This window comes from Taudactylus pleione, unplaced genomic scaffold (assembly GCF_031769625.1).
Source record: "Taudactylus pleione unplaced genomic scaffold, aTauple2 ptg000184l, whole genome shotgun sequence".
Classification (NCBI taxonomy): Eukaryota; Metazoa; Chordata; class Amphibia; order Anura; family Myobatrachidae; genus Taudactylus; species Taudactylus pleione.
In genome coordinates this window covers 4,487,069-4,502,578 of record NW_028284586.1, presented here as the reverse complement: position 1 = coordinate 4,502,578, position 15,510 = coordinate 4,487,069, and the positions used below count along the sequence as shown (strand labels likewise).

Sequence of the window (15,510 nt, the reverse complement as noted above, 5' to 3'; positions counted from 1 at the left end):
GGGAAAAACTGTAACAAAGAGACAGATTTCCATACATCACCCCATTAAATACCCCATGACCACTCCCCATGAACATTCATTGGCTACATAAGAAGCGCTAAACTTAAAGGGGCAAAACTTTTATACAAATGAAATGGGTTGATGTTAGCAGCAACAACATTAGTAAGTCCCCATATAGAGGCAGATGCAGCCCTATAAATCAGCACATTGTGGGTGATTCAGTGTTGTATGCTGATCGCTGCTGTGTCTTTGGATGCAGCATCTGTTCAGTGGTCAGCCATCAGCCTGCTGTGTAAACCTAAGCTTACTCAGACTGACAGCCAGAACTCCTTTGCCGCGTTAGAAGATGCATACCTTGGCCTCGTCATGCCTACAAAATGGAGCGACACGCTCCCATTTTGTAAAATGACACCGTGACCACCACCAAACAGCCGCAGCCTGACAATCAGGCAACAGCTAAAGAGGCACTGCGTGCGACGACGCAGGACCCGTTATGCACATGCGCAGTCCTCCAGCCATCATAGTTGTACACAAACCATCAGGTTTGAGTATGACGATGAATCAGACCCATTGATGCAGATGTATATAGTCACTTTCTCAGAACAACAATATTAATCAAGTTCCTACACAGCAATCAGTCTGTGTTAGTGAGCTGTGAGGTCTTAAACAGTTTCTGCTTTACAGTAATTATAGGAAAAGATGCTGTTTATGATTTAGTAGTCAGTGTAAGACAGAGATATCTTAGAGCTGTAATCAGCAATAGTATATGCTCTTAATAAGCACTATGCACTTACATTTCTCCAATTAGCAGCTAGCAGTCCATTAGTTGACAATCTTTGTGTATAGCAAAAATTATACACATACAATAAAGAAGTGGCTTAGTGCTGCCATTTTACTGTCACACAGCACTTGTCACCAGGCACCTATAAGATTAAGATTCAGTCAGCACCATAGCATGCAGCTGCCAGCAACTTGTCTGTGTACCTGTGAAGATAGGGCTTTTCCAAAGGAAGGGGGAGGAAAAAGCAGTCGGCATGCACCCATGATTCAGAGATATCCGCTCGTGCATTTGTTGCCGGAGTTGCAGCTGCAATAATATGCAAATACTAGTATCAGCCTTTCCCTGGTGTAGACGTCTATGGCCCGTATTCAATTAGCCGCGATAATTTAGTCGCCGCCGGAATCTTATTTCTGCCGTCACTGCGTGTTTTGGCCGCAGAAACTTATCGGGCACGTGTCCGCTCTTCGCCCTATTCAATTCCAAAGGACATGAAAACGGCAAGCCGCGATGTCGGAACAGTTAGAAAGTGCTGTTAGAAATGGGGAAATCTGCCTGAACCCCCCAAAAAGGTGCACTATCATTGGGGATCAATATAGATGTCCCTGAATAGGCTTAATAAAGCTGTTTGGGGTACTTAAGTTGTTTCAATAGCTTCTAATTAGCATATTTGCACAAGTGGTGAAGAATGGCATAAAGCAGTATTTTTTGGTTAAAATAAGTAGTCCTGTCAAATTTGGGGGACTTCAAAATGGGTGCTAGCATATTTTAAAGTCTCTAAAGTGAAGTAAAAAATATTGTGAAAAACCCACCTGTTGCAAGCACCTGCAATCAAAAAAACACATCACCCATACTTGCAGACCCCCAAAAAGTCTATTTCGCTACTATTTATGTTTGTACCCCAACTTTGTACTTTTTTGCCCCCTTTTTCAAAGTTATTTTTTGGGGTGTTCCACACTTTATTTTTGATGCAGTTATCCTTTGGGAGGCTACTGAGTGGCCCCACCTTTGCACCCCAAATCCGCAATTCTGCACTTTTTTTCCGCCTACTTTCAAAAGCTAATCTTTTCCACCTATTACATTGCATTGACTTTCCGCGTACGTGAAAAGTCTTTGCAATTGAATACTGCGTAAAGTTTCCGCCTGGCGAAATTACGTCATGTGATACTTTTCTACGGATTCCGACTTTTCACGTCTAATTGAATACGGGCCTATGTCTGAATGTGACAGCCACTTTCAGAATCTCTGCACGCTTTAATACCACCGGTGATTCTTTAGACGTCAACATCTGTGCACCAGCTTTACGTCAGGGGCAGTTTTTCCATTTGACTATGCTGCGCACTCCCATAACACGCCCATGAGACTACCTTTTTGTGTCCACTTCTAGCCACCTCCCAGTCACCGCTCATCACTTTGTTGGCCCATTTCTGATATCGTCTGTCCCGACCAAATCGGAATTGCTTGCAAATAACATACGCCTCTGAATCAGGTCTCACATGTCACTCATGTAATGATCACTGCTTTTGTGGCCAGAGCCGACCAGAGACCAGTGGTAATGTGTCCCTACAGCAAGGGCTAAGGCCGGCATGTTGTCTCCAGCGTCATGTAGAAGACATAAGAGACATCCTTAATTTTTGTGTTAGGCTGACTCAGCAGCGCCCTGGAGTTGCTGGAATACTTATGGTATTGCCACCGCTGGGTATATATTATCCTGTTGGTTCTAACAATTTCTATTTCTTCCTTTATTACTTTGCCCATCCAGCATTTGTTCCAAGTACAGTAAAATAGCGGAGAGAGTCAGCGAGGTGCCAGCGACCACGGCAGACCTGGTCACTCTTACCGATTTCCTCAGAACCTCAAGTACTGTCACTGTTTATAAATTGAAGGATGAGATTGCGGAAGCAGCAAGCCGGTTGGCGTTTCTTCTGGATTACGCAACACTCCAATGTAAGTGATATACGCGGTGTCCCCATTCCCGGTATTTTTTTTTTATCTCATAATAGAACCCCTGGACCAAACCATCAGAGATTCAGATCTAAAATTTTCAAAACAGATGAGATGATAATATAGGGCTATTCCCTGGTGGTGTCTTTATACTCACCACCAATCCCGTCACTCACAATGTTGGTTAGTAAGTGAGCAGAGGTAATATGTGCTACTGAAATAGCCTTTGACAGTCAATGTACAAAACATGTAACAACCAATCTCAAATGTACTTGTAAATCTTACATCACAATTACACAAAATAAATTGTGCTACTTTAGTCACTACTTTGTTGATGGTGGTCGGCTAGAATAGCCATTACAGAGTCGATGATACTCCCAAAGAGCTGTTGCTTCATAAATATAGCCCTACATGTCAATCCTGGAACTTCTCATGGGAAAAAGTACAGGACTTTCTCTAATGTATCTTGGTTGTACGCTATACCATGGTGACAAAGGTTGCATGTTGTACAATCTATATTGTAATAGAAAATTACTAGTTTATGTAGACTTCAAAGTATTATGTATTTAATTTAACTTTTCTTTTCATATGATGGAACTGTCCCAAACTCACCTCTTTTGAGGAATTCCATTATAATCTGGTTTTCTGTCTATCCCACTCTCCGTCATATACTTATTGATGCCTGTCTGGCTAAGAGTTGGAAAAAAAAACATTAAAAATATCTCTTAAACATATAAATAAATTGTTTAAAAGGCTTCCTACAATAGGCTGTGATTTTGGTAAACAGCTTGCTTCACTTAAATAAAACCAAGTGTCATTAATATCATTATACAGCTGTAACTCCAACAGTAGGACGCCTATGCTCTTCACAGAGTAATGTGGGACTTATTGCTAGATATACCGATACCTATATTGGCTTACTGTACAGTATTTATGAACACTGACGTGTGATATTTTTTTATGTCCTTGTGGATAAATGAGTGCTATAATTCTTTATGAAGCGTACAGTACTCATGAATAGTTCCATGGGGCCACTATATGCAAATGCACTTTACTATTTATATTGCAGATCAATATTTCTACTTCAGGGTCCATAGGGTATCCACAGGATACCTTGGGGTATAGGTGTGACGTCAGTCGCAGGGCACCAAAGAGTTAAGCTTTCAGCCTCCCAGGATGCACTAGGTCCCCCTCCTATACCCCGCCCCCGGGCCAAGGCACCTCAGTTTAGTTTGGTGCCCGGCCGGAGTCGGGTGCACCTGTTGGAGTGGGGGCTAGAAGAGCCCCTGAAGCTTTTTCTTCATGCAGCTGTGGCTGCACATCTGGATGAACAGCATGGACAGTCAGTCCTGACGTCCATGCTGTCTTCCCTACACCCCGCCGGTACCAGAACGCCGGTACTGATCCGGGGATGCTGGTGGGCGTCTGGGGTCACAGCTAGCGGTGACCCCAGATGCTCCGGACCATGGCCGGATTCAAGGGGGACAGAGGTAAGCAGCGGGGTCCCGCGGTGGGACCCCGCTGATCACATGGTCCTAAGTCCCCAGGCAGGGGGCTCCCTGGGGACTGGCTGCAGCGTGGAGCCAGGCGACCAACCTGCGCTTCCACTACCCCCTGGGACAGCGGACCGCAGCAGAGCGGTAGCGCTGCGGCGTCCCAGGGGTTAAATGCATGCCAGGGGAGCGCGCCTTCCCTGTCTCACAGCCGGCGCCTCCCCCGCTGCACACAGCCCTCTCTGCACTGTGCTGACTGGTCCTGTGTCAGCGCTCCTCCCCCAGGCCAGCTTCTCTCTGCTCCTCGGCGGCCATCTTCTCTGCAACGCATGGTGAACGCTGCTGGAAGTCTGGAAGGAAGCATCGTGGTCTGGGTCCCCCCGCATACCTCTCCTCCGCTGTGGCTCAGGTCTGTGTATGCAGCGCTGTGTCCTACCAGGCCCTGTGTCTGTGTAGTTGAGTGATCAGCGCTGTTAGTGCAGGAATTGTTATTTCTCTGCATTGTATGTGACTGTGCTAGCGCTGCCTGTAACTTTTCTTCTCTAAACTGTCAGCTTTATTACTGTCCCTGTTCTTTCTGCTAAAGCCCTTGCGGTGCGGTGCTGCAGGGTGGTCTCTCGCCTATTTAATACTTAATTGGTGAGAGAGGTCACATACGTGGTGCCATCATGTCTGAAAGTGATTTTCCCCTCCGGCTACAGTGTACCACGTGCAAAGTACCGTTAGCGGAGGGGGAGGGTAGCGCGGAGGGCCTTTGCCGGCAGTGTTTCTCCATGGCGCGGCCTATTACGGTTACAGCACCGGTACAGGAGCCGCCCTGGGCTTGTTTCGCTCAGGCGTTAACAGCTTTAGTGGGCCAGTTAGCTCCGCAGCCCGCGTTTACTCCGATGGGTTTGTCCCAGCAGTCTGTGGTGTCGTCACCCATGCAGGGGTTCCCACGACAATTGGTGGTACCCCACAGTCTCCCTATTTCCCCGCTCCCGGGTTCTCAGGAGCCAGCGTGGGTTAACTCCCTGACGAGTTCTGTACAGCACTTGTCGGATGTGTTGCAAGGGGAGTCTGTGATGCGGCCTCATAAAAGGCCGGTGGCGTCTCTGTCCGCTCCTTATGAGGATGACGAAGGGACGTCTGATGATGGGGAGATTCTGGATCCTTACGATCAGGAACCTTTCCATACTAAGGACGCTGATGCTAAGTCCAAAGTATATATTCCTGGACTTATTCGGGCGGTCCGCACAGCCTTGGTGATTGAGGACGAAGTTCCCCCAGCGGCTAAATCTAAGTATGCCTTTTTCAAAGATGTGAAGGGCGATGCCACAGTCTTTCCTCTTTCGGGTCAGTTGGTGGACCATTTAGAGGAGGCGTGGAAACAACCTGGCAAAAGATACCAGCCGCAGAGACGCCTGGCGGTGGCTTATCCGTTCGCGGATAATTATTTTGCTAAGTGTGAATCCCCTCCACAGGTGGATTCTCACGTGACCCGTCTTGTCCGTAGTGCCACATTGCCGATGCCATCCATGTCCTCCCTTAAGGATGTTACGGACCGCAAGGTAGAAATCTGCCTGAAGTCCGCTTATTCCCTTGCAGGGGGGGCAGCACGGCCGGCTATGGCCATTTGCTGGGTTGCCAGAGCGATGGAGCGCTGGGCGGATTCATTAGAGGCTTCTTTTGAATCCGACTGTCCGGCCGAACAGGCGGAGTTGATTGGCAATCTCCGTGATTCGGCCACCTACATCAACGAGGCGGCTCTAGACATTAGTACTCTGGTGTCTAGAATTTCTTCAGCAGCGGTAGCTGCTCGTCGCACCTTGTGGCTGCGATCCTGGAAGGCGGACGCAGATCCAAGAAAGGTCTGGAAGCGTTGCCGTTTACCGGAGAAGTTCTCTTCGGTCCGGATCTGGATAAGATTGTGGCCACGCTGGCGGCAGCCAAATCTGCTTGTCTCCCGTCGGCCGCTGCTCCTTCTGGTTCTGGACCATCGTCCTTTCGGTCATCTAGGGCCCAGGGCAGGCCCAAACCACAGTCGTTTCCTCGACAGGCTGGCCCTAAGAAATCGGTCAAGCCCCGGAAACAGGCATGGAGTACCAGACGTCCGGCCCCCAAGCCAGATGACAAGCCTGCGGCCTGACGGTCCGGGTCTCCCCTTGGGGGATCCCAGGGTGGGAGGCCGCCTGCTGCAGTTCTCCCGGTGTTGGTCGTTCACTACGACAGACACTTGGGTTCTGGAGGTGGTCTCTCACGGGTACGCCCTCTCCTTCCGGCACAGACCCCCGGCTCGATTCTTCACCACGGGTCTACCATCAGACCGGAACAAGGCTACGGAGCTGCGGAAGGTATTGCACACTATGCTCCAGGCTGGAGTTATAGTGCCTGTTCCATTCTCCCAGAGGGGCCAGGGTTTCTATTCAAATCTATTTTTGGTACAGAAACCCAATGGGTCATATCGTCCGATTCTCAACCTCAAAGCACTCAACAAGTCTTTGCGGGTCCCGAAGTTTCGGATGGAGACCCTACGGTCCATCATTCTGGCGCTGGAACGTGGGGACTACATGGTGTCATTGGACATACAGGACGCTATGGCGGTCATGGCGGCTTCTCTGCGGCTGCAAGGAGTCCGCATGTTGCCGTACTTGGACGACCTGTTATTGGTGGCAGGATCTCCAGAGCTCCTGTTACACCACTTGGACCTGACCATTGCACTGCTGCAACGGCACGGCTGGCTAATCAACTGGCAGAAGTCCACTCTAATCCCGTCTCGGAGGATTCTGCATCTTGGAGCCTTATTGGACTCGGGACAGCAAAGGATCTTCGTGACGGAGGACAAGATCTCTGCTTTACAGTCAAGGGTGCGCAGTTGTCTGCACAGCCGCCGGGTGTCCTTACACTCGGCGATGAGGTTACTGGGCTCCATGGTGTCGGTGTTCGACATGGTGGAATACGCCCAGTTTCACTCCAGACCTCTGCAGCTCCTGATCCTGTCCAAGTGGAACGGGCTGCCTCAGTCTCTGAAGTTCCAGACGATTGTGCTCACCCCGGAGGTTCGCCTGTCCCTTGCGTGGTGGTTAAAGACGACCCACCTCAACAAGGGACGTCCGTTCTGGGTTCCAAATTGGGTCCTGTTGACAACGGACGCCAGTCTTCGGGGCTGGGGAGCAGTTTCGGGTCCACACTTGTTCCAGGGCAGGTGGACACCGACAGAAGCGGAGCTTCCAATAAATATCTTGGAACTCCGTGCGGTCTTCAATGCTCTCCTGCAGGCACAGCGGTTTCTCCAGGGTCACCCGGTGCAGGTCCAGTCGGACAATGCTACCACCGTGGCCTACATAAACAGGCAAGGAGGAACTCGCAGTCGGGCGGCTCTCGTAGAGGTCTCTCGGATCCTGGTTTGGGCAGAGCGCAATCTTCCGGCCATATCAGCGGTCTTCATCCCGGGAGTGCTAAATTGGGAGGCGGACTTTCTAAGTCGCCAGGACGTTCATCCAGGGGAATGGTCCCTGCACCCGGACGTTTTTCAACTACTGGTGGACAGGTGGGGTCTTCCAGAAATCGACCTCATGGCGTCCCGGCACAACAACAAGTTGCCGGTGTACGGGTCTCGCACAAGAGACGAAGGGGCGTCTCTGGTGGATGCTCTGTCCGTCCGGTGGACGTTCAGGTTCGCATACCTGTTCCCTCCGGTCTCCCTTCTTCCACGGGTAATCCGGAAATTCAAACAGGAAGGAGGGACGCTCCTGTTGATAGCTCCCGCGTGGCCCAGACGGCACTGGTTCTCAGACCTTCAGGGTCTGTCCGTGGACAGTCCTCTGCGGTTGCCGCTACGACCGGACCTTCTGTCTCAGGGTCCTTGTCTTCACCCGGACCTGACTCGGCTGTCTTTGGCGGCGTGGCTGTTGAGACGGCCATGCTAAGGTCCTGGGGGTTTTCCAGCTCTGTGGTGCGTACCATGTTATGAGCTCGGAAACCGTCTTCCGCGAGGATATACCATCGCGTGTGGCATACGTTCTTCCAGTGGTGTCGACCGAGAGGTTATGCACCGCGGGAGTTTCGTCTGTCTCGGATTCTCGCCTTCCTGCAAGCGGGACTAGATCATGGGCTTCGCCTTGCTTCTTTGAAGGTACAGGTTTCGGCCCTATCTGTCTGGTTTCACCGTAGGATTGCTACAATCCCGGATGTGCGCACCTTTATGCAAGGTGTTCTCCGTATTCAGCCGCCCTTTGTTCCACCTGTGGCGCCTTGGGATTTGGCTGTGGTCCTGAGGGCTCTCCAAGGACCGCCGTTTGAACCACTGGGCTCAGTGGATATTAAATGGCTAACAGCTAAGACTGTTTTCCTTCTGGCCGTTGCTTCAGCCAGACGTGTTTCTGAGTTAGGGGCTCTTTCTTGTAGACCCCCTTTCTTGGTTTTTCATGGGAACAGGGCAGTGCTCCGCACTCGGCCCGAGTTTCTTCCCAAAGTTGTTTCCCAGTTTCGTGTTAACGAGGAAATAGTTGTTCCGGCCTTTAACTCACCGGGTCTTTCCGTGGGTGAGGCCTCTTTGGATGTTGTGCGGGCCTTAAGGACTTATGTTGACCGCACTTCTTTGTTTAGGAAGTCGGACGCTTTGTTGTCCTCTATGGCTTCTGTAAAAAGGGTTGGCCTGCTTCAAAGCAAACTTTGGCAGCCTGGATCCGTATGGCTATTTCTGAAGCTTATCTTCATGAAGGCCTACCGGTCCCTCCTTCTCTGAAGGCTCATTCCACTAGGTCTGTGGGTCCTTCGTGGGCAGCTCGACGTGGTGCCTCGGCAGTTCAGATCTGCAAGGCTGCTACGTGGTCTTCTGTCCATACCTTCGTGAGGTATTACAGGTTTGACACCTTCGCCTCTCAGGATGCTTCCTTCGGGCGGCGGATTCTCCTTTCTGCACAGGAGCGTCCCCACCCTTAAAGGATACTGCTTTGGGACATCCCCAAGGTATCCTGTGGATACCCTATGGACCCTGAAGTAGAAAATATGAGATATGGTAAGAACTTACCCTTGTTATCTCTATTTCTACGAAGTCCATAGGGTTCCACAGGACTCCCGCCCTGTCGCACCTGTGCTGCAGATGGGCTTTGCTCTGGTCACCGGTTTTCCGTCTCCCTCTGGTGAGAATGTGATTCTTGTATGTGTCCAGATCTTTGTTCTCTCTCTTCCTTCTCCTCCTCCGGCCTATGGCTTGGTAACTAACTGAGGTGCCTTGGCCCGGGGGCGGGGTATAGGAGGGGGACCTAGTGCATCCTGGGAGGCTGAAAGCTTAACTCTTTGGTGCCCTGCGACTGACGTCACACCTATACCCCAAGGTATCCTGTGGAACCCTATGGACTTCGTAGAAATAGAGATAACAAGGGTAAGTTCTTACCATATCTCATATTTTTATGCATTTTGCTGTTTCAAAAACTTTTTTGTTTAAAAAAAATGGCAGATATGACTATAGTCTCTTTATATATGCTGAGTATCATATGAAAAACATGGCCGCTACATTTCTAAGTGCCTTCCTTGTCAAACAAAACCTAAGACATACACAAATAAGCCTCATTTTTACTTACATTTTAGTACAAAGCCACCTTTATGTTTGCAGGTATGTTCACCTCTAATAGAATAGAACTACACCATCCTTGAAGGTGTTTTATACACACATATTTGCAACCTATGTCTATGCAACTATACACAGCCCAGGGAAATCAGCAGGGGTCACCCTGCCTTCTGTGAACTATATAGAGTAAGTGCATAAAAACAAAGTTCAATGAAGAAACCTTCAAATCGGCAATGAAGCTCAATTTAACTTAGAGATGTGCGGGTTCGGTTTTACTCGGATTTACTCGGTTCTCTACGCCAAAATTATCGCAAGTTCGGATTTATTTTGTTGGCTATGCAAAACACGTGATAGCTGATAGCCAATAAAATGCAGTTTTTGAGATCAGAGTAAATCCGAGTAAATCTGAACCTGCTCATCTCGAATTTAAATTAACTTGTGAGTCATGAAAATAAGGGGAAACCCAAAATAGGCGTAAAATAGTGTAGTCATTCTAGTAGTCCAGAAGCCCCAACAGATGTAGTGAAGATAGAATAGCCGTATTCCCTGTGGTTTTGCACTCACTGAATATACAGTACACGTGTTCAGACATATATAAATATAATTTCCCCTCCTTCTGTGCCTCCTAATACACAAGACCACAATGATTGGTGCAGCTTCAACAATAATGGGCCCCCAACATATACCTATAATCTTGGGCTCAAATAATTGCCACCTAAAAAAAAGAGGACACTGATTACCTCCAAATTTTATTGGCATGGGTAAAACAAAATTGACATAACATAAATATATAAGGAAATATAGCATATCAGTAATGATGTAAGTAACCCACATGCACTGCTTCTGGACTGGATGTAATATAAGCATCGCAAACAAAACTCCTGTATTATTCCCAGGCAGGATAACAGGAACTTGGAGTGGAATAATGGCAGGCAGGTGGAATCCAAATGACTTGGGGTTTTTTTTTATGTGCAGATGATGATGTAAAGCTGAATAGCACTGTATTTCATTGGCCGGAACAGATAGAAACAGTGTTTGAAGTCAATAATAACCGTTTGATGGCCAGGAGAGACCAAGCTGAAGATGACCTACGCAAGAGGTAAATATATGTGGGTTATAATGAGACTCCAAAGCAGTCTGCACGCAAAATCCTACAGTATATTGCCCAGATAATCCATATCCAAAGAAAGAAGAGGCAGGGGTCTTAACACCAGACTTGTAGTAATGAAAAGTCTTACTTTATTAGTAGAAGGACATCACAGAAATCAGCGTTATGGTCCTGTTGATTTCTGTGACGTGATGTCCTTCTTTAATGTCTGCCACTCCTCCAATAAAAAAGAATAATTGCTTGGGTGCCAACCAAGAGAATAAAATAGAAAGACCGTATTACTGTACTTCACTTCCAGGCCGCCGTCCTGGGACTGGAAAGATCGAAAGAAAGAAACAGAACTATTAGTGATTCATAAATCCAACGTTGCCCAGAATCCTTGTTGCAAGGTTAGCAAAATATATACCAAATGAGGTGCAATCGCTAGATGCATCACTTTTGTTGGATCTATCAAGTCCCAGGAGTGCCACCTGGAGGTGGTATATATATTGCTGGAGAAAGCCGGAAAATATCTGCCGACTTACTTTAAGTAATGCCCATTTTTGCTGCAGAAAGGGCTTTTCTCGCTTTCATAAATAGGTGCATAGATCACATTATTGTGCTGATGCTATCTTATATCCCACTACCTCACTGTACTGTTTCTGCAGTATATACAGCAGGGTATATTTTGTATAATGAATTAGCCACTTAGGTTCAGAGAATCAGCCTAATTTGATCTCTTATGTGGTGGCAAATCCAGTCTATAAGTGGGCAGACTGATTACATTTCAAGTGGGCTAATGTTACCTAGGGACTTATAAGCTATTGTCTATGTCGGTGGTTCCCAAACTAGGTGCTGTGGCACCCTGGGGTGCCTCAGGGCACTTGTAGGGGTGCCTCAGGTTGGTGGCCCAGTACCAAATAAAATGATTTTTAGTCAGTGTGATTGGCAGTCATTACCACTGGTTTTGCCTATCAAAAAATATGTGGACAAAAGGAAGTGCAGCCCTGTCAGCCACCACATAACTGACCCTATTGGTGCATACACACGATCAGATTTTTCCTTCAGATATGGACGATAACGATTTAAAAATCGTTCAGTCGTTCATATCTGAAGGAAAATCGTTCATATCTGACATGCCTGAACGATGGACGATCAACGATGCGCGTTCCCGTTTGTCAGATAACGATATCTGACATCTGATGGGTTTGCAGTCAGACTTGGACGATTCCATTCATTTTAATGCAGTCAAAAATCGTTCAAATCGTTCAAAACTTTGGTAAAATCGTTCACATCGTTCAAATCGTTTAATCGTTCAGTCGTTCATCTGACAAATCTGACAACAAATCTGACCGTGTGTACGCTCCATAAGGGTGACATATAAGCACAATTTACTTCATTTAATTTTTGCTGACTTTCTGAATAAGAAACCTTTGGCCCAGGGGTGCCTTGGAAAAAATGCTGATACCCTAGGGTGCCGTGATTCCAAAAAGTTTGGGAACCACTGATCTATGTGAATATTGGCAGCTATGCTTCTCTATTAAGATGGCTCAATTTAGTAACAATTTGTCTCAGTGCATTTCCTGTTTCATTTGTTTGAAACTTAATGTGCTTTTTTATGGGGCTTACAGTACTTTTTCAGTCATTTTATAATCCTCACTTGTAAATATAAACCTATTATAAATCAAACCGTGAACTGTGGATCCGCTACAAAGCACATGATAATAATAATTATAAGATAACCCAGAACGAAAAAGGCCGTCAGGTTCCAGGTTAACTGCACAAAGCTATATTTTGGGTATAAATTTAATACAAATTTATCTGGTCTAGATTATAATAACATAGTCGTTTTGTTTCTATGTATATACTTTTATAAAAGGATGTACTCGTTTAGGAAGACTATATAGAATTTGGGGTGATCATTTTTCCCTGCCTGCAAATGTCACAGTTGCTATTGCAGCCTCAGTGAAGAGTTATAGTGACAGACTATGGGGGAGATTAATTAAATCTGATGAAAAGGAAAAGTAGTGGCGTTGCCCATAGCAACCAAACACGTACTAGCTATCATTAATCTCTGATACATTCTAGAAAACTATGGTAACTATGTGCACACATCCTCTTTTCCTTATGCAACTCCAGCTGTGTTGTGCAGTATGGACAAGCTAATAGCTCCACATCTATGTGGGGTATGTAGTTATGTGACCAGTGGCTGTGGCGGGGAGCTGCTGTGGTACTTTCTGTACTTTTTGATGGGGGCTGGTTCTCGGGAAAATGGCCGCCGCTCCTCATCTCTTTCACACAGACACAGGGAACACCTGCTACTGCTATAAGTCACACTCTAGTGCCCGAAACTCTACCCCCTGATGCCTGCAGCAGCGTGACCTGACCGACTACTGGTTGCTATGGGGACGGGAAGCGCTGTCCTGCGGCAGCCGGGTGTGCTGCTCTGTCTTAAAGCGGGGCGATCGCCTCAATCGCCCCCCCTGGATCTGCCAGTGCCAGTAGGTAACACCATCTACAGTTTGGCGTTAGTCATTGTAGCCTATGAGCTTCAGATGTCAAAATGTACCGGGAGAGGGATTCGTAGGCCACCCGCACATCTGCTGTCTAATGACTGCGCATAAGCAGTAGTGTGGCCAGACCACAAAGCAACCAGTAAAGAGATAGCCTTAGCTATTGGAGCCCATGTCCCTACATGTGTATTTTAATAGATTCCGGTGATACATCATTTTTTAGTGCCGCAATAAGAAATTATAATTTTCACTTCTAATGGTTGGTAATTAGTAGTAATTAATGAATAAGTCCCTTAATTCTGTAATGGACTGATAAAAATGAAAGGGTGCTGTGATAAAAAAAAACTCAACAAAGGAATAAAAATAGGAAAACCATTAATTGCAAAATTAAATCCTCTGCACATCTGCATATTCAGCAGTTCCTAATGATTACTATTATATTAATATTGTTTTCCGTGTCTTATTTTCTGCTACTTTGGGCTAAATTTACTAAGCTCCAGATTCTGTGTCAATTAGAATCCTCCAGAAACCGCTGCGGATTAATAACAGTTTCAATTTATAATTGTGAGTATTTATTAAGTTGCGTTTTTGGTGTCTAAACTGAATCTCCGTCCCGGCCCACAAAAAGTACGGCAAATAGGTGGGGCCCTGTGGCACAAATACAAGTGTAACAGTTCTGTCCCTGGTGTCCTTTCAGGGACAGTTTGGAGAGGAGAGGGTCCATGTGCAGACAATGAGTCCCTTATCTCCTTGAGAGATAAGCAGTTCGGTTTTCCTCAAAAACAAACACACCCAAACTTAGAGGGTCCGAGTCAAATTGAGTCTCAGCTCGGATCACTTTTGGAGTTCCAAGTTGAACCAAGTGTCGAATATCGGTTTTAGATTGCATGTAAACAGGTCCAAACGTGTCCACATTACATAATTTAGCTGTTTTTATCAGTTTTAAAGAAATCAAAAACCAAAACCAAATCCGAACCAAAACACTTGAGGGTGGTTTTGCTAAAGCCAAAATACGGGGATCTGTTCTGTTCTACATTGTATTGGATATCACTGAGACTGAAGGGTTTCATCCTTATAGCCAAATTGGGACCTGGGCAGTCATTAAGCTCAGTGTGGCACTGATTCAGATTGAGGTGCACTTTGATTCACTGCCAGACTATTACTATACTGCTATGGAGCTTAGATCTCGATTCAGACCCGCTCACTAAATGCGTTCGAATGCTAGATGCGTTTGCAAACTCTGCAAGGCAAGCGATCGCACACCATGGCATTAATACGCCCACTATGTCTTGGCGTGCGATCGCTCTGTGTATGCAGATGCCCACCAGCCTGTCTTAAGACGCCCACTTGCGCACATCATCTCCAGGATGTGTATGCAAGCATCGGTACATCGAGTACCATCGGAAGCGAACGCAGCGCTTGTGGTTGACTATACCCTACAGCAAGCACTGCGAGCACTTCAGTGTGAAATGCAACCAGGTGACGTGTACTATGACGCTGCCTGTTAATTATGCACGCCTCTGAAATGGCATTAAGACGCTCAGGCACGCCTATGTTCGCACCTCCACTCCCCCGTTTCTAGTGGCCTGCCCCTGCCACCACCCACAAACGGCTTCTCCCGTCACTCATTGTACAGGGCAGTCTATGTGCGGCAAGCGTATGCTTCCTGATCACTCGCACTGGTTCACGCATGCGCACTGAGATGCATACGCATGCGCACTATGCAAAAATCACCTGCGTGCGAACGCTTCCTAGCGAGCGGGTCTGAATCGGCCCTTAGTGTCATGAGCAGAGCCAGATTATATGTTATGGTATTCCATGATCAACTAACTTGTGGAGGTCCCTACCAAAAAAATTGTCAAATTGATTTACTGGCAAAGTTAGCAAAAAGTATAAAGTGTCAATCAACATTGTGTTTGTTTGCAGTCCCAGAAAATGAGAGTAATGCAAATGGCTCTTTACAAAAGGTAATGTAATATAACAAATATCTTGCATAACACAAAAAATAACAACTGACATGAGAAGCTGCTGAGTAGCAGCGACAACAATGAGTGGGGCAGGCTATAGATAAATGGAAGCAGCATCTGACACTGAGCCCTCCACAAGTATATGGTTATAGTAGCTTCTCAGGTGCCGGGAAGAAG

General features: G+C 47.0%; 1 protein-coding gene across 1 annotated transcript in view; it reads left to right on the top strand.

The window, feature by feature from the left end:
- Nucleotides 1–15,510, top strand: part of DNAH3 (dynein axonemal heavy chain 3) — a 468,553-nt gene that overhangs the window by 156,762 nt on the left and 296,281 nt on the right. Inside the window, exons 14-15 of the mRNA XM_088476199.1 lie at nt 2,541–2,725; nt 10,742–10,865. Coding sequence (XP_088332325.1) covers nt 2,541–2,725; nt 10,742–10,865 — 309 coding nt within the window. The remainder of the gene's footprint in view (nt 1–2,540; nt 2,726–10,741; nt 10,866–15,510) is intronic.